The sequence below is a fragment of the Macaca mulatta genome, chromosome 8 (genome assembly GCF_049350105.2).
Source record: "Macaca mulatta isolate MMU2019108-1 chromosome 8, T2T-MMU8v2.0, whole genome shotgun sequence".
NCBI classification, from domain to species: Eukaryota; Metazoa; Chordata; class Mammalia; order Primates; family Cercopithecidae; genus Macaca; species Macaca mulatta.
Window position 1 is genome coordinate 76355578 of NC_133413.1, and position 20260 is coordinate 76375837.

The 20260-nt window shown below is 39.8% G+C and overlaps 1 protein-coding gene across 2 annotated transcripts in view; it reads left to right on the forward strand.

Annotated features, from left to right (window-relative positions):
- MTFR1 (mitochondrial fission regulator 1) overlaps positions 1–20260 on the forward strand; it is an 85947-nt gene that overhangs the window by 40258 nt on the left and 25429 nt on the right. For both annotated transcript variants that reach the window (XM_015145459.3, XM_015145465.3), the window contains exon 4: positions 9171–9286. In XM_015145459.3, coding sequence (XP_015000945.2) covers positions 9171–9286 — 116 coding nt within the window. The remainder of the gene's footprint in view (positions 1–9170; positions 9287–20260) is intronic.

Below are 20260 nucleotides of genomic sequence, written 5' to 3' on the forward strand. Positions count from 1 at the left end.
CTCCTTTGTTTTACAGATTGGATTTCTGTATATTTTATAGGGTCACAAATCAGAACACATACCAGCACATTTAGTCACACCTTCATCCAATTAATGGGCACAGTGACTATTGTGCTGGCAATAAAATGAGGTGACATATGTAAAAAGCCCTATAAAAGACACCCAATACATGTTTCTTTGCTGTGTTATTGAAGAACAGCCTATAACCTCATAGGATTTATTACTTCTCCTGTACTTCAGTTAGCTCTAGGAATTAATTGGCTAATTTATACTCAAAACAGATCTCTAGACCCTTCACATTTACTTTGGTTGAAGAAAGCTAACTTCCCCTGGCCCTTTTCTACCTTTCACATGTGTGCATTTCAGCACACCTACACACTTGTGGCCGTAAGTGTTTAGTGTTTTTGGATATCATTTTCCTTGTGGAGGTAGGAACTAGATTAAGACACACTAGGAGAACAGACCCTTCTTTGTCTCCTAGTTCTATTCTAGATTCATGACATCTAAAGAAAATTCAGTTCATGGAGGGGCTTGCAAAAGCAGTAAACTCTGGGGGATAAGGAGGAGTGGGATGCAGAGGTTTTAATTTGCAGTGTTTTTTTTTTTTTTTTTTTTTTGAGACAGAGTCTTGCTCTGTCACCCAGGTTGGAGTGCAGTGGCTCGATCTCAGCTCACTGCAACCTCTGCCTCCTGAGTTCAGGCGATTCTTTGTCTCACTCTCCCGAGTAGCTGGGATTACAGGCGCGCACCACCACACCTGGCTAATTTATTTATTTTGGATTTATTTTTTTGAGATGGAGTTTCGATCTTGTTGCCCAGACTGGAGTGTAATGGCGTAGTCTCAGCTCACAGCAACCCTCACCTCCCGGGTTCAAGCGATTCTCCTGCCGTAGCCTCCCAAGTAGCTGGGATTACAGGCATGCGCCACCACACCCAGCTAATTTTGTATGTTTAGTAGAGATTCACCAGATTCTCCAGGCTGGTCTTGAACTCCTGACCTCAGGTGATCCACCCGCCTCCGCATCCCAAAGTGCTGGGATTACAGGCATGAGCCACCATGCCCATCCTGTAGTGGTTCTTAACACTGGACACATATAAATCGTCAGGAGAGTTAAAAAAACAAAACAAAACAAAACAAAACAAAACCCATGCTCAGGCCTCATCCTCCAGTGTGGCTCTATATGCTTCCCTACCTCTGTACTAAAATTCTTAGGGAGCTTTTAAAGAAATCCAGGTCCTGTTTAATAGCTTACTAAATCTGAATTTCATGTATTTGTTTTTTAAAACCTCTTCAGGATCCTATGCAGCTAAAGTTGAGGACCTTAGACATAGTTTTGTTTTAGTGTTTTGCTACAGAAAGTTTGTGTTTACCAACACATTTAAACAGTGACATATTATCTTTTGGCAATTGTAAGTATTCACTAAAGCACTTTTGGGGTACATTTTAACGTATTTTAAGTTGTATGAATTAAAGAGACACATGGAATGTAAGTGTAGTATATTGGGGTATTACTACATTTAAAAAAAAAAAACCTTAAGGCAAAATACCCCCAAATATGTGATTCTGAGTACTACCAAGTGAAGTACTTCAGAATAACCTGGGTTGGGGACTTGGCTGTGTGGTTATAGTAGTTTGAATACCAATACTATTGAGTAATTTCACCTTTTTCTCTCTGGTAAACCTAACCCAAGCTATTTTCTTGGACTGCAAGCAGTGGTTTTTGGAATTGGTGGAAAGGACTGTTCAGTAACCAAAAGAGTAATGAATGAGATTCCTACTAAAGCTCATACACGGTGATTAAATCTGGAAGTAAAATGGCCATTTGTTATGGCACATCTTTATATAGCAAGTAAACTTGAAATTCATACTTTATGCTAGGTGTTGGTATTGAATGGTGAATGAAACAGACATGTATGTCTGCCCTTATTGGTTATGTGATTCAGTGGGAGAGATACTTAAAAAGTCAATATGCTAATAAAGATATAATTATCATTTGTAATAAATGTCATATAGTATGAAGTAGTATAGCATGGGGGAGAATATCAGGAGTTCTCAGGGAAGGCCTCTCTAAAGGAATGACAAGGATTACAAAGAGCCTGCTCTACAGGGTTGAGGAGACAAGTAGAGGTTGAGGGAGTCATTGTGTGCAGAGAGAATAGCATGTGCAGAGATCCAAAGGCCAGATATAAATTGTTTGAGGAACCAAGAGAAGGTTCCAGTCAGTCAGGAGCTATTAAAGTGGGAGACTTAGTAGTATGGTATAGTGATCTTTGAACATCTGAGCTGTCTGAAGATGCATACCTGGATTAATATGTAAAATAACTGTTAAATTTAACCACGTGTTTTAATAACTACTAGATAATTTGGAATATGCTAGCATGTGATGTCATACTGTATATGATGTTCATTTTTTGTTATTTTTAGCTATAATTTTATAGTCAGCCCTTAAAGATTACTGAATTCAGCTACCAATAGTATGTTTCATAAATCTGGCATTGTGGGGCCCAGCGCAGTGGCTCACACCTATAATCCCAGCACTTTGGGAGGCCGAGGTGGGCGGATCACCTGAGGTTAGGAGTTCAAGACCAGCTTGGCCAACGTGGTGAAACCCCATCTCTACTAAAAATAGAAAAATTAGCCAGGCATGATAGCTAGTGCCTATAATCCCAGCTACTTAGGAAGCTGAGGCAGGAGAATCACTTTAACCTGGGAGGCAGAGGTTGCAGTGAGCCGAGATCACGCTACTGCACTCCAGCCTGGGCGAAAGAATGAGACTCCATCTCAAAAAAAAAAAAAAAAGGCATTGTGAAATAGTAGTTTTGAGACTAACTGAATATGGCACGGTGGCTCATACCTATAATCTCAGCACTTTGGGAGCCCAAGGTGGGCTGATCACCTGAGGTCAGAATTTGACACCAGCTTGGCTAATGTGGTGAAAACCTGTCTCTACTAAAAATATAAAAATTAGCCAGGCGTGGTGGCAAGTTCCTGTCATCCCAGCTACTTAGGAGGCTGAGGTAGGGAGAATTGCTTGAACCCAGGAACTGGAGGTTGTAGTGAGCCAAGATCACACCACTGCACTCCAGCCTGGGCAACAGAGCAAGACTCCGTCTCAAAAAAAAAAAAAAAAAAGTAACCAACAAATGTTTGTGGCCATTTTATTCATCTCAGGCAGTTGATCTCTTAAAGACTTGTATTTCCACAAGGATACTGCTGCTTACCCTTAAAGATTATTTTCAGAAATACACACATTTTCCTCCCTCTGGTGGCTTTGTTCTCTTGCCTTCTACTATTCTAAGTGTGTTATATATGGAAACTTTTAATAAATGTTCACTTAAAATAGTGACCATGCAAGAGATACATTTACAACATGGTAACTATAGTTAACAGCAATGTGTTGTTTATTGAAAATCACCGAGAGAGTAGATTTTAAGTGTTTTCACCAGAAAAAATAAGTACGTGAGGTAATCCAATTCAATTGAACCACTGCACATATTTCAAACATAATAAATATATACAACTTTGTCATTTTAAAGAATACATTTTTAAAAAGTAATCACATTCAGAAATAGTAGTGACTGAGTCTGGGCTAGAATATTGAATTTAGTGTTCCGTCTTTCAGACTAGTGTTCTTTTCACAGGCATATCACCTGGCAAGTTGATGGTGTCACTGTATGTCACTATACTGTATTAAAATACAGAAATTCTGCTAGGCGCAGTGGCTCACGCCTCTAATCCCAGCACTTTGGGAGGCCGAGGCAGGCAGATCACGAGGTCAGGAGATCGAGACCATCCTGGCTAACACGGTGAAACCCCGTCTCTACTAAAATTACAAAAAATTAGCCGGGCGTGGTGGTGGGCACCTGTAGTCCCAGCTGCTTGGGAGGCTGAGACAGGAGAATGGTGTGAACCCGGGAGGCGGAGCTTACAGTGAGCCGAGATTGCGCCACTGCACTCCAGCCTGGGCGACAGACTGAGACTCCGTCTCAAAAAAAATAAAAAAGAAAAACCAAAACCAGAATTTCAGAGGTTTTTTTTGTTTGTTTTTTAAGATGAAATCTCACTCTGTCACCCAGGCTGGAGTGCAGTGGTGTGATCTCGGCTCACTGCAACCTCAGCCTCCTGGGTTCAAGCAATTCTCCTGCATCAGCCTCCCAAGTAGCTGGGATTATAGGTACTTGCCACCCCGCCCAGCTAATTTTTGTATTTTTAATAGAGTTGAGGGTTCACCATGTTGGGCAGGCTGGTCTCAAACTCCTGACCTCAAGTAATCCACCCACCTGAGCTTCCCAAAGTGCTGAGATTACAGGTGCGAGCCTGTAATCTCATTAAGAATATGTATATGTGGGCCAGGCGTGATGGCTCACACCTGTAATCCCAGCACTTTGGGAGGCCGAAGCGGGTGGATCACTTGAGGTCAGGAGTTTAAGACCACCCTGGCGAACATGGTGAAACCCCGTCTCTATTAAAAATACAAAAATTAGCCAAGCATGGTGGTGGGTGCCTGTAATCCCAGCTACTTGGGAAGCTGAGGCAGGAGAATTGCTTGAACCTGAGAGGTGGAGGTTACAGTGACCTGAGATCGCACCACTGCATTCCGGCCTGGGCAACAGAACAAGACTTGGTCTCAAAAACAAACAAACAAACAAACAAACATACAAAGAATCCATGTATGTTATGCATTTGACTATAAACAAATGGTAGTAAACTAGAATGAGTGTAATTTACTATTATGCCCTTTGCAGCAAATCCTAGTTCCCAGTACTGTGTGTTTATTTTACGAAGTCACAAGAGGATGAAGTTAGTACTCCTAACATTTTTATTCTAAGCTTTCCTACTATTGTACAACATTTGTATTTTACTAATATGCACTTTATGAAATGAACTGATTTTTTTTTGGTATATTACATTATCAGAATATTTTAAATTAAAGTGGCTTCAGTAAGATTTCTAAAATAAAATTGAATTTTGGGTAACTTGGTGTTATTATTAAATTTTTGCTCTGAATGAAATGCGATTTTGAAAAAAAATTTCTATCTCTTCACTTTTTTTTTCTTTTTCCACTGGCAATAGCTGTAGTAGGACAGGACCTTGCTGGGAACCTTCAGTAAGTTGTCCTTTTCTTTGTCAAACTTTCCATCGGTCATCTATGCATGTCATGGTGTCTACATCGTATTTCCAAGAATTTCTTAATGTCAGTCCTTGCCAGGGCTGACTTCATCTTGACTTGTACTTTACTAAGTGCATTGTCCTGGAAATTGTCCTTTGTGTCCCATGCCTGTGTCACTCAATGAATGCTTCCTTCACCAACACCTGAAATGGCCTTTTATAAAGATTTTTTTCTGGTTTTATTTTGTCTTTTGAATGAGTTTGACTTAAATGCCAAAACTATTTTGTTTTGTGGGACAGGATGTCAAGTAGAAATGACATACATCTTATCAGTTTTGGAATTGGTTCTTGAGAGCATCATTAACATTTTCATCTTATTGAGCACATATTATGGACATGGTATCATTTACATAATTAAGGCTTAAGTAAGATCCAAATTAAGTCCGTGGAATAGTTTATCTTGTTGTTTTGTTTCTTAAAAGTTTGTGCAAAAGCTGGCATTTTATGTTTAGCATACTAATTTTATGGAGGCATTATTTAATTTTATAGATGTAAAATTGAGAAATGTGTTTAATCCTTAATAACTATTTATGATATCCTGAAAATGAATTAACTTCTATTTCTTTGATTATGTATTCTTAGAAAAGTAGTAGTGGCTGGGCGTGGTGGCACATGCCTATAATCCCAGCACTTTGGGAGGCCAAGGTGGGTGGATCCCCTGAGCCCAGGAATTTGAGAACAGCCTGGGCAACATGGCGATATCCCCCATGTCTACCAAAAATACAAAAGATGAACCAGGTGTGGTGGCATGCGTCAGTAATTCTGGAGGCTGACGCAGGTGAATCGCTTGAACTTGGGAGGCGGGAGGTTGCAGTGAGCCAAGATGGTTCCACTGCACTCCACCCTGAGTGACAGAGTGAGACCTGATCTCAACAACAACAAAAAAGAAAAGTAGTACTTTGTTTTTTTGATTTGTTTTTCTTTTTTTCTTCCCTCCTCCCCACACTTTGTTTCCTTTTATAGATGTTTTGAAGAAAACAGCTATTTTTGTAACCTCTGTAAGAAAGTAAGAAGTCTTTGTCTTAAATATACCTAACTTTCTACCAACTAGTCATTATATTGGAACAGAATTTTTATTTCTGAACAAAGGGTCATGATCAGATTGATCATCTCATGAATTAGCACCTCAGGAAGGCACCATTCAGATTTTAGTCTTAGGATTTGTCTAACACTTGTACAAAACAGCCCATTAAATACCATCTCCGCTAGGAGCCTCACAGGGCTTAGGAACATTCCTGCTGAAGGATAGCCACATAACCCACTTAGAATCTCCTTATTACAGTGTTATAGGAATATCAGGATACCATTCTGTTTTCAGTAATGGGTAGGAACAGAACATTACCTGATTTCTCAACTCTTGAGATCAAATATGATACCCAGTTATGTTATTTAAGTTGTATGAGATACTGATTTGCTAAATATCTGTTTGGATAAGTTTCTGAACTACATAGGGAGAAGTACAGAAATCATCCCTTTGATCTTATACCTTGAGAATTTACTTACTGAAGTTTATACTTTTTTCCTCATCTGACTACAAATTACTTCCACTACATACAAATTAGTATTTTGAAAGCCTTTTTATCATAATTTCATTATTAGGTTTATTTGTTTTTGTTTTTGTGGAGGGCAAGATTTTAAAATTTCTATTTTTTGAGAGAGCCTCACTCTGTTGCCCAGGCTGGAGTGTGGTGGTATGATCACAGCTCACTGCAGCCTCTGCCTCCTGGGTTCAAATGATTCTCCCACCTCAGCCTCTCGAGTAGCTGTGACTACAGGCGCACGCCACCACGCCTGACAAATTATTTTGTATTTTTAGTAGAGATGGATACTTCGCCATGTTGCCCAGGTTGATCTCAAGTTACTGGGGCCTCAAGCCATCCACCATCTTGTCCTCACAAAGTGCTGGGATTATAGGCGTGAGCCACCGCACCTGGCTGAATTTAAGGTGCTTTAGATACTCGATGTTCTTAGTACTTTATTGTTAACATTTTTTGTGTGTGTGTGTGACCGAGTCTTGCTCTGTCACCCAGGCTGGATTGCAGTGGCGCGATCTCAGCTCACTGCAACCTCTACCTCCCAGGTTCAAGTGATTCTCGTACCTCAGCCTCCCTAGTGGCTGGGGTTACAGGCTCCTGCCACCATGCCCGGCCCTTAAAATGTTATTTTTAATGCCACTTTATTAAGTTGATTAGATGATCATACCAGAAGAGTACACATACCAACAGCTGATATGTTTAACGTTTTATTCATAATATTACTTTGAAGATATTTTAAACTGTCAACAATGTTAGTATTATGTGTCTGCATGATATATTTTGTGTTTAAGGAAGAGGCATTATTTAAATATATTTTCCAAAAGTTTGACTTGGCAATGATGGCATTGAGGAGGTTTGAACAATGCATGAGTCCCAAGGGTAACTTTTTGATAAACATATTAATGACTAAATCTCTTTGGCCTTTTCATTTTTTCCTTAATTAAAAAGTGTGGATTGATTTTCTTTTTTATTTAAACCTCACTCACACTTTTAGGAAGTATTAATCCGATAACTTTATTTAAAAGTTATTATTTGTTGACTTTTTGACTCAGGCATTATTATATGTATAATGAAATGTAAATTTAACTTAGTTATCTTTCTTGTTTTTCAAGATAAGTTTCAAGATATCCTGCTTGTCTTTTTTTTTTTTTCTTTTTCTTTTTGAGACCATCTCACCCTGTCACTCAGGCTAGAGTGCAGTGGTGCAATCTCGGCTCACTGCAACTGCTGCCTCCCGGGTTCAAGCAATCCTCAAACCTCAGCCTCTTGAGTAGCTAGGATTACAGGTGTGTGCCACCATGCCTGGCTAATTTTTTTTGTATTTTCAGTAGAGATGGGGTTTCACCATGTTGGCCAAGCTGGTCTCAAACTCCTGACCTCAAGTGATCTGCCTGCCTTGGCCTCCCAAAGTACTGGGATTGTAGGCAGGAACCACCGCACCTGTCTTTTTTTTTTTTTTTTTTTTGTATTTATTTCAAAATATTCTTTGTTTGCATCCATGTTAAGTTTAGGTAGAGAATTCTGTTCTGCTGTTTGTTCTTTTGTTCTTTAATACTTTTACTTAAAATGTAGGAGATTTAAGGAGTTTTAAAAACCATTTTCAACATTATAATGTATACATATATAAAAACATTATAACAAAAGTTATATAATAGCCATTTAGAAATATTTCTGGATTTAGCTCAAATTGGTCTTTTGCTTGTTCTTATTTTCTTCCCCCGAGACAGAGTCTTGCTCTGCCACCCAGGCTGGAGTATAGTAGCACGATCTCGGCTCACCGCAACCTCTGCCTGCTGGTTTGCTTGTTCCTATACCCCACTGCTTACACATACCTTTTAAAATCTCTTTAGAAAAAAGTGGTTTCTCATGCTTAGATTCTAAAATTTTTCTTAATTTTCTAGGATAGTTTTTTAAAAAATCAACTTATAGGCTGGGCGCGGTGGCTCATGTCTATAATCCCAACACTTTGGGAGGCCAAGGCGGGCGGATCACAAGGTCAGGAGTTCTAGACCAGCCTGGTCAACATGGTGAAACCCCATCTCTACTAAAAATACAAAAATTAGCCGGGCGTGGTGGTGCGCGCCTATAGTCCCAACTACTCAGGAGACTGAGGCAGAAGAATCACTTGAACCCGGGAGGCGGAGGTCGCAGTGAACCAAATATCGAGCCACTGCACTCCAGCCTGGGTGACAGAGCTAGACTTCATCTCAAAACAAACAAACAAACAAAAAACAACTTACAAAATGAAAACCGAATAAACTTAAATTATAGTTCTGCAATTGTCATATACTGTTAGGCAACACTATGATTATGACTATTAATCATAGAGACCTTCAGTGGAAGAGTTAGAAACCACTCGTGTTTTTAACAGCAGAGCTGACGATTTTCCTTTAGGTGAGTAAAAAAAAATTTATTCTTAACATTTTGGTGCCAGATGAAGAACTTTCCCTATTTGTAACTTGTAGATTAACAGCCATGCAACAGAATGGAGTCCCAGCCACCCAGGAGAGGATGCAGTGGCTTCTTTTGCTGATGTTGGATGGGTAGCCAAAGAAGAAGGAGAATGTTCAGCAAAACTAAGGTTAGTTTGGAAGGCTATTAGAACTGAGATGCATTATCTGTTTTTTTAAAGAATGATATTATTTGCAGTACTTACTTTTAATAGCCTAATTTTATCTCTAGTAATGCACCCTCTTCTTTTTCTTGAATAGTCTTCTTTTCTATTTATTTTCCTTTTTATCTGAGAGGGTTTCGTTCTGTTTTTCAGGCTGGAGTGCAGTGGTGTGATCTTGCCTCACTGCAGCCTTGACCTCCCAGGCTCTTGTGATTCTCCCACCTTAGCCTCCCAAGTAGCTGGGATCACAGGCATGCACCACTAACCCCCGCTAATTTTTTTTTTTTTTTTTTTTTTGAGATAGAGTCTTGTTCTGTCACCCAGGCCCTAGTGCAGTGGCGTGATCTCGGCTCACTGCAACCTCCAACTCACTGGTTCAAGTGATTTTCCTGCTTCAACTTCCTGAGTAGCTGGGACCACAGGTGTGCGCCTCCATGCCCAGCTAATTTTTGGATTTTTAGTGGAAACGGGATGTCACCATGTTAGCCAGGCTGGTCTCGAACTCTTGACCTCAGATGATCCACCCGCCTCAGCCTCCCAAAGTGCTAGGATTACAGAGGTGAGCCACCACGCCCAGCCTATTTTTGTATTTTTTTTGTAGAGATGAGTTTTCACCATGTTGCCTAGGCTGGTCTGTTCATTTTCAAGACTTGGCTAGTATTTTTAAAGTTTTTAGAGACATGTAATTATGTCCTAAGTCCTCATGGACAGAATTCCTTGTCCTTCAGCAGTTTACATTCTAATATAAGAGACCAGAAAGAATGATCATTAATAATTTAGATAAGTACAGTAATTACAAAGGTCTCACTGGGGCAAAGGGATCCATCTGGATCATAGTAGAGAATTTTTGTGTAATTGGAGAATGTTTCCTAAAAATTTTGAGTCAAAAGGAGATTAAGAAGGAAATCAATTGATACTGTAAAGTCTACAAAGTAATTACAGATGGTCACTGCAGGATGAGAGATGTTCGGCAAGACTTCTCAGGAGGAAATGCTAGAGCTCCATCATGAGGCTGAGTGGGAGCCAAGTAAATGGAAGGCTGGTATTCCTGGAAGAGTAAAGAACTTGTTTTAAGGTAATACCAGGAGACATTGTGGCATGTTTGGGAACTGCCAGATGGCTCAGTGAGTCTAGAGAGCAGAAAAGAAGGATACACTGTAGGAGATGAGGATGAGAAGTAGGTTGAGGTTTAAAAGTCTTACACGTGACACTAAGAAACATAGAAAAGTTCACGTTTGTGGAAAGCAATATAGAACCTGAAAGCAGTGTGGAACCATGGAAGAAATTTGAGCACTAGTAAAACCAACGTGTAAACAGTATGAAGAATAGAAAAGAAGGCCGGGTATGGTGGCTCACACCTGTAATCCCAGCACTTTGGGAGTCCGAGGAAGGTGGATCATGAGGTCAGGAGATCGAGACCATCCTGGCTAACACAGTGAAACCCTGTCTCTAATAAAAATACAAAAAAAAATTAGCCAGGCGTGGTGGCGCATGCCTGTAGTCCCAGCTTCACGGGAGGCTGAGGCAGGAGAATGGCTTGAACCTGGGAGGCAGAGCTTGCAGTGAGCCAAAATCACGCCACTGCACTCCACACTCCAGCCTGGGTGACAGAGCGAGACTCCGTCTCAAAAAAAAAAAAAAGAGCCAGACTAAGAGATAGACCAACTAGGAGATGATCAGAATTTAACTGAATTAAGAAACTGGCAGAAGAGGTTCAAAGTTAAATGAGATTCAGAATAATTAAAATGACATAGAATAATTAAAATGACATAGAAACTTATTAGATATGGAGATTAAGGAAGGAAGAGCCTACAGAGTCAGAGTCTAGTTATCCTAAATTCTCAGGTTTCCATCTAGGATAAATATAAGGATGGTAAAACAATTTTTTTTTTTTTTTTTTTGAGACGGAGCCTCTCTTGGTTGCCCAGGCTGCAGGCTGGAGTGCAGTGGCGCTATCTTGGCTCACTGTGACTCCCACCTCCCGGGTTCAGTCGATTCTCTTACCTCAGCCTCCCGAGCAGCTGGTATTACAGGTGCCCGCCATGATGCCCAGCTAATTTTTGTATTTTTAATAGAGACAGGGTTTCACAACATTGGCCAGGCTGGTCTTGAACTCCTGACCCCAGGTGATCCACCTGCCTTGGCTTCTCAGAGTGCTGGGATTATAGGCATGAGCCACTGCGCCCAGCTGTAATTTATACGAATGTAGGAAAACAGATTGTTTTGGCTGAGGAGAATAAGAGAGGGCAGTCTAGTCTAGAATATATTATGTTTGAGTTTTCTGTGAGATATTCACCTTGATCTAGAAACAGTTTATGTGAATAGATATTGGTAAGGAAGGCCTATAGTCTATAATATTTAGATAGAATGGCTGAATATGAGAGTGCCCAAGAAGGATGTATAGAACGTGAAGAGCATTTGTACCTTGAGTGAAACCAGCATTTTGAAGTTAAAGGAAAGAAAAAGCCTCCTCCCCTGATCACCCTCCCTGCCCCCTGCCCCCCACCCAACCCATCACCCAAAGAGCAGCTAAGAGGCAGGAGAAGACCTGGTAGAGGGTATTGTTATGGAAGCAGAGGAGGTAGAGTTTTTATAGAAGAGGAGTGGTGATCAGTGTCAAATACTTAGAGGCTGAGTAAATAGAAAAACTAGCACGTTTCAATTTTGTTTTTCAGTTGGAAGATTATCATTGACTTTAGCAAGAGTAATTTCATTTGAGTGGTATTAGCTGGATAAAATAAGAATCAAATAATCCAAGAGCAAAGAAGGAACTTGATTTGAGTGACAAGTAGAAATAAGGACATAGCAGTAGATAAACACAGGGATTGCAGGATTAGCAGGTAAAGAGCCTTTCTTTTTTAAGATGTTTATTTTATTTAAACTTTTTATTTTGAGACAATTGTAGATTCTTCACATGTATAAGAAACAATACAGAGAAATTCCACATGCTTTTCACTCAGTCTCCTTCAATGGTAACATTCTGCAAAACTATAGTACAGTATCACAGCAGGGTATTGATGTTGATAAGGCAAGATGCAGGACATTTCCATACTACAGAGATCCTCCACTTGCCCTATTATGGCCACACGTACTTCTCTTCCATCCCCAACCTCAACTCCTTCTTAATGACTAGCACCTACTAATCTGTTCATTTTAACTATTTTATCATTTAAAGAATGTTAAATACATTGAATCATGTAATATGTAACCTTTTTTTTTTTTTTTTTTGAAACAGAGTCTCGCTCTGTCACCCAGGCTGGAGTGCAGTGATGCAATCTTGGGTTACTGCAACCTCTGCCTCCTGAGTTTAAGCAATTCTCCTGCCTCAGCCTCCCAAGTAGCTGGGGTTACAGGTATGTGCCACCATACCTGGCTAATTTTTGAATTTTTAGTGTATGCGGGATTTCACCATGTTAGCCAGGCTGGTCTTGAACTCCTGGTCTCAAGTGATTCATCTGCCTCGGCTTCACAAAGTGCTGGGATTACAGGCGTGAGCCACTGTGCCTGGCCAATGTGTAACCTTTTAGGACCGGCTTTTCTTTTTTGGAGGCAGAGACTCCGTCTGTCACCCAGGCTGGAGTGCAGTAGTGTGATCTCGGCTCACTGCAACCTCTGCCTCCCAGGTTCAAGCGATTCTTCTGCCTCAGCCTCCCAAGTAGCTGGAATTACAGGCGCTTGCTAATTTTTGTATTTTTAGTAGAGACGGGGTTTCACCATGTTGGCCAGGCTGGTCTTGAACTCCTGACCTCAGGTTATCTACCTGCCTCAACCTCCCTAAGTGCTGGGATTACAGGCGTGAGCCACCGCGCCTGGCCAAACAAAGGCGTCTCTCCGAGCCAGAATCTAAGAATCTAACCAGCACCTAAGGATGGCCATAGGCGTGCACCTATAGTCCTCCGCTCTACCAGCTGAGCTGTTGAAGGGGGCGGGACTGGCTTTTTAAACTCAGCATTGTTCTCTGGCTGTTCATCTAAATTGTTGTGTGCATCAAGAACTTGATCCTTTTTAATTGCTCAGTAGTAGTCATTGGTATGGATGTATTACAGTTTGTTTAATCATACAGTAATTGATGGACATCTAGTTTGATTCCAGTTTTTGGCTGTTAAAGTTAGGATATAAACATTTGTGTATAGGTTTTTGAGTGACTATAAGTTTTCGTTTTTCTGAGATAAATGTCTTTGAGTGCAGTTGCTGGGTCAAATAGTAGTTACTTAGTTTTTCAAGAAACTGACAAACTGTTTTCTAGAGCCTATTTTACATCCCTTTGGCAGTATATGGCTAATTCAGTTTCTCTGCATTATTTCCTTAATAGCTAATGATGATAAACATCTTTTTATGCCATCTGTATATTGTTTCAGGTAAAACGTATCATGTCTTTTGCTCATTTTCTAACTGGGTATTTTTGAGATTTCTTTATATATTCTAGATATGAATCCTTGTCACATACATGGTTTATAAATATTTTCTCCTACTCTGTGGCTTGTCTTTTCATACATTTAATGGGGTCTTTCATGGAGCAAAAATTTTTCATTTTGATGAAGTCTAATTTATTTACTTTTTTATTGATCATGCTTTTGGTGTCAAATTTAAGAGCTCTTTGTCTAGCCCTAGATCCTGAGACTTCTTTTTCCCTAAGAGGTTTATAGTTTTATATTTTACATTTGAGTCCATGAATTTTTTTTTTTTTTTTCAGAAGAATCTGGCTCTGTCACCCAGGCTGGAGTGCAGTGGCACGATCAGCTCACTGTAACCTCTGCCTCATGGGCTCAAGCAATCCTCTCACCTTAACCTCCTAAGTAGCTGGGGTTATAGATATATGCCACCATGCCTGGCTGTTTTTTGTAAAGATGGGTTTTTGCCATGTTGCCTAGGCTGGTCTCAAACTCCTGAGCTCAAGCAATCCGCCCACCTTAGCCTCCTGAAGTGCTGGAATTACAGGTGTGAGCCACTGTGCCCAGCCTTAAATTTGTGATTCTTTTCAAGTTAATTTTTTCATACAGGTTGAACAACCCTAATTTGAAAATCCAAAATCAGAAGTGTTCCAAACTCCAAAAGAAAATAGAATTAAAAAAAAAAAAAAAAAACTTTTAGGTTCAGGGGTACATGTGCTGGTTAGTTACATGGGTAAATTGCATGTTATGGGTGTTTGGTGTACAGATTATTTCATCACCCAGGTAATAAGCATAGGACTCAATAGGTAGTTTTTTGATCCTCACCCTCCACTCTCAAGTAGGTCGTGGTATGTGTTGTTCCCTTCTTTTTTTTTTTTTTTTGATACGGAGTTTCACTCTTGTTGCCCAGGCTGGAGTGCAGTGGCACGATCTCGGCTCACTGCGACCTCCACCTCCCGGGTTCAAGTGATTTTCATGCCTCAGCCTCCCAAGTAGCTGGGATTACAGATGTGCGCCACCACGCCCACCTAATTTTTGAATTTTTAGTAGAGACAGGGTTTCACCATCTTGGTCAGGCTGATCTCAAACTCCTGACAAAAGGTGGTCACCCACCTCAGCCTCCCAAAGTGCTGGGATTACAGGTGTGAGCCACTGCACCCAGCTGTTCCCTTCTTTTTGTCCATGTGCACTCAGTGTTTAACTCTCATTTGTAAGTGAGAACATGTGGTATTTGGTTTCTGTTCCTGTGTAAGTTTGCTTAGGATAATGGCTTCCAGTTCCATCCATGTTGCTGCAAAGGAATGATCTCCTTGTTTTTTTGTGACTGTGTAGTATTCCATGGTGTCTATCTACCACATTTTCTTTATGCAGTCTACCATTGATGGACATTTAGGTTGATTCCGTGTCTGTGCTGTTGCGAATAGTGCTGTGATGAACAGATGTGCAGAATGATTTATTTTCCTTTGGGTTATATACCCAATAGAGGGATTGCTGGGTCAAATAATAGTTCTCTTTTAAGTTCTTTGAGAAATCTTCACATTCCTTTCCACAGTGACTGAACTAATTTACATTCCCACCAGCAGTCTATAAGTATTCCCCTTCTCTGCAACCGCACCAGCATCTCAGGCAGTGGGCAGGGCCATAAAGCTCCCAAGCAATTATGTCCTTTGTCTTTGGAGTTCCTCGGCTTTCCCACGGAGCGTGTAGCTGCAATCCACCTCCTTCAAAGTGTCTGTGGATTCTCTGGCTTTCCTGGTATGTTCCTGCAGTAGTTCTTGGAGCAAAAGTTCACCATGTGGGTCTGTGCACGCTGCTCTGTTTGTCCAAGTGGGAGCCGCAAGTTAGTCCTGCCTGCTCTGTGCCATTTTCCCCAAATGGGACCTACCCTTCTGTGTTTATAACTTACAGTTTAAGTCCCTATAGAAACAAATTCTATTTAAGACTGTTCATATGTTGCAGTTTTTCTGCCTCTCATATTTATATTTGTATGAAAGCTGAAGCTCTTCAGTATATTTCTTATTTCTTCCTTGAAATTTATGTTGATAACATTTCTATAACAATTATTTATAATGTCATACTATTATGTCTCTGGGAAAACAGGATACATATGAGTCTTTCATAATTGGTTATTATAGAAATGATTTTTTTCAAATGCACTGAACTTCAGATTTTTATTTATAAACTAGAAGTACAGGCCGAGCACAGTGGCTTATGCTTATCATTTCAGCACTTTGGGAGGTCGAGGTGGGTGGGTTGCTTGACCCCAGGAGTTCAAGATGAGCCTGGGTAACATGGCAAAACTCCATCTCTACAAAAAATACCAAATACCAAAATTAGCTGGGTGTGGTGGTGCACACCTGTTGTCCTAGCTACCTGAGAGGCTGAGGTGAGAGGATTGCTTGAGCCTGGGAGGTCAACGCTGCAGTGAACCATGAATGCACCATTGCACTCCAGCCTCAGCGATGGATCGAAACGTGTCTTAAAAAAAAAAAGAAAAAAAGAAAAAAAAAGGGCAACATATTTCTATAAAATACAAGTATTCTACTTTGAGAAGAGAATTTTCAATAACATGAGAAAACTGTTAGTACAGTGGCATGCACAAAGTAAGGCCTCATTGTTTTTTCTCTTTTCTGTATACATTTTTTAATTAACAGAAGCATTGACATCCTGATAACTGATGATCAGTTATGAATATAACTGATAATCTCATCTAAGTTAAAGTGTTCTCTTTCATAGTAGTATTCTAAGGAGAATGTATAGTCTGTGAAAGGAAAATAAACCTTGGGACGCCCAAATAACTAAGCCAAAGGGAAAAGTCAAGCTAGGAACTGCATCAGGCAAACCTGCCTCCCAAAGCTTTGCATCACAGCAAAGCTGCCTCTGTAGCTATGTAAGATAACTACATTATCAAAAAGCTACATACCTCTCTTACAATTTGCCTGCTAGGAAATTCCTTGTGGGCCCCAAGATCTTTACCCTAAAACAGTTCTGCTAAATTTTTGCTGACAATGTGAATTGATAGTTTTCTTCACAGGTGTCGGAAAAGGACAGAACTCAAAAGTTATCCCGCTGCTCATCTGAAACAAATGCGTATCTGATTGCTTCCTCTGCCCTATGTTTATTTTATGTAAAAATGCAGATTCACTGAGCTAGAGGAATGCATAAGTGACTAGTCCTCTACCGCCCCTCACATGTGAACAGCTGATCAGAGACTTAAAAGAATGTAAACTTTTGTCTCATATCTACTCCCACCTTTTAAAAATTCCTTCCTCTTTCTCTAATATCTGCCCATTCCCCTTTAAATACTGAAGCCCTCAAAATCATCTTTGGAGAAAGGCACTGATCTGTCTCCTAGGTGCACATCTTTAACCTTGGTAAAATAAACTTCTAAATTGTTTGAGAGCTGTCTCAGATACTTTTTGGTTTGTAAGTCTTTGGATAAATATACAGTATAACATTTGTACTGTATGATGAAGTTAAAGACTGTAATCTCTGAGACCTTTAGTTGACATCATAGATATTGTCATCAAGCGTTTGATTGCTTCCAAAGTAGAAGAGCAGCTAAGGAGCTTTGAAATATTTAAAGTTTAATTTGTTCATTCTATATTAATATATTAATTTCTAATTGTATCCAGTTCTTCTGTAGAGTGTCACGTACAATATCAAACTCATTTACTAAATAAAAATGTATGGGTTCATAGAACTTAAAAATGTTTCAGATAGCAGTTTTCCTTATCCTAGGATGTTTGCAATCTAATGAGGAAGATGAACATATTTATAGAAGTCTGTAATATAAGGATAGTGAATAAAGTGAGACTGAGGTGATGATATCCAGCTTGATTTTTCAAGTGTCAGCATTAAGTATAAGATGGAATGTGCTGTTTTTTAAGGAATGTCAGGGAAGATCCCCAAACTCATAGAGGATGACAGAGTAGCAAGAGTCTGTAGGAAATACTTAACAAGCAAGCAGGCCAGCTCCACAGCTCCAGAGGTGCAAAAGTAGGCCAGGAGACTCGGTGGATCAGAGCAATCAGAGCAAGGTTTCCTACTCACAGCACATCAAACTGCAGATGTTACTGGTTTCTATTTTATTCTTCATTACTTGACAGTAGACATGAACATACATTATTAAAATAGCATATTCAAGGAAGAAGGATTATTTTTGTTAAATACCACTTTTAGGAAGATCCAACTTCTGAAATATAAAACAACAGAAGGGTTGTGTTGAACAGAGCCTAGAACAGCTAATGAGGGAATCCCACTAGTTTTCTGGGTCTGTAGCCTACAACACTCCTGCCTGTTCCCACTGTAGATCCTCTCATAGATTGCTTCCACTGTCAAAATGATTTCCCATTCTAGTTGTCTTTATCCAGCTACTTGCCCACTTTGAAAAGATTGTTAGTTTTCTTTTCTTTTTTTTTTTTTTTTTTTTGAGACAGAGTCTTGCTGTGTTGCCCAGGCTGGAATGTAGTGGCATGATCTTGGCTCATTGCAACCTCCACTTCCCGGGTTCAAGTGATTCTCTTGCCTCAGCCTCCCAAGTAGCTGGTATTACAGGTGCCCGCCAACACACCCAGCTAATTTTTGTACTTTACTTTAGTAGAGACGGAGTTTCACCATGTTGGCCAGGCTGGTCTTGAACTCCTGACCTCAAGTGATCTGCCTGCCTCAGATTAATAGTTTTCTACCCAACTTTGTATTTCAGGAAACTAAATTGCCGGGTTTTTTTTCTCCCTGGATTCTAAGACAATAGAGTATGGTTTTTTGTTTGTTTGTTTTTTTAACCTTCCTAGGTTGTTCTGTAAACTAAAAAGATGAGGGAGGGTCAGTAGAAATCATTTTGGGAACAGGGCACATCTAATTTAAAACTGTGTCAGATTTTGAGTTTCCCTTAACTGTGAGATGAGGGAAAGGACCCCAGAGGTGTATTATATTTAACTTAGGGTTCTTCAATATGGATGATGGAGCTAAAAAGGCCTTTGCATTTATGTAAATTGTGCTACAAAAGTGGCTTCCCTTGACAGTAACATGGAAAAAAGAGAACTAGATAATTCAGTGTAGTGTTATTCTAAGTAAGAACCTGTGTGCCTTAGGGAATTTTGGACCCAATATAAACAAAATATGACCAAAACGAACAAACAAAACCAGTAGAAATCTCCCTAGCAGAAATTGGTATCTAGAAAATGGTTTTAAGAAACATCAGTTAACTGTTAAAAGTTTAAGGTAATGGAAAAAAAAAAGGAAAGGGAAGGAAGAAATATCAGGCCTGCACAATATAATCCCAACACTTTGAGAGACTTGAGGCCAGGAGTTCATGACCAGCCTGGGCAACATTGTGAGACCCTGTCTCTTAAAAAAAAAAAAAAAAAAAAAAAAAGAAAGAAAAGAAAAAAATTAGCCAGGCATGGGTGGCACGCACCTATAGTCCTAGCTACTCAGGAAGCTGAGGCAGGAGGATCACTTGAGCCTAGGAGTTGGCGGTGTGGGTAACAGAGTGAGATCCTATCTCAAAAAAAGAGAAACATCACCCTTTGGCTGTTTATCTTCTGCTTTTGGTACATCCATGCTTGATGTCTCTGTTATTTTATTTTATTTTTTGAGATGGAGTCTTGCATTGTCATCCAAGCTGGAGTGCAGTGGCGTGATCTCGGCTCACTGCAACTGCCACTTCCCAGGTTCAAGTGATTCTTGTGCCTCAGCCTCCCTAGTAGCTGGGATTATAGGCGCCTGCCACCATACTCAGCTAATTTTTGTATTTTTAGTAGAGACATGGTTGCACCCTGTTGGCCCAGGCTGGTCTTTAACTCTGGACCTCAGGTGATCCACCCTCCTCAGGCTCCCAAAGTGTTGGTATTACAGGCGTGAGCCACCCCGCCTGGCCTCTTTGTTATTTCTGTTTTTGTATTTGTTTTTATTTCTTAAAATTTCTCTGAATTACAGAAATTCTTGAAAGAATCTATCTCTTATTTTGGATTTATTCTGTCTTTGTATTCTAGTTCTTAATAGCCCTCTGTTCTTAAGGATGGCAAAACAGATTGGTTTTAAGAATGAATGGTTTGTTGACTGTCTTAAAAAAAAAAAACGCAGGACTCTGTGGCTCATGCTTGTAATTCAAGTACTTTGGGAGGCCAAAGCTAAAGGATCCTTTGAACCCCAGAGTTATACCAGCCTGGGCAACATAGGGAAACCCTATCTGGGCTCTTAAACCTTCACAGGTCCTATAATTACTTTGTTTGAGCCCATAAATATTAAAGTATTTCACATAAGGAAATGCTGAATTATATAATTAAAGATAGAAAAATAGTATAACGTACAGTTCTTCACTGTTAATTAAATTGTCTTACCAAAGGTCCTAAACTTTTTTGTTCTTACCCTGGCACAATAGTGTTCAAGATTAAAGAGTAATTTGTCCTTTATTTTCAGTAAAAAAAGCAAAAAGATAAAAATTCATCATGGAAGCTATGGGGAGATAGAGAAAGTTAATCCTTTTTTTTTTTTAAACACTGTAGTTTCTGCTCAGTATTTATTAATTTTCTCTTACAGTTTATTT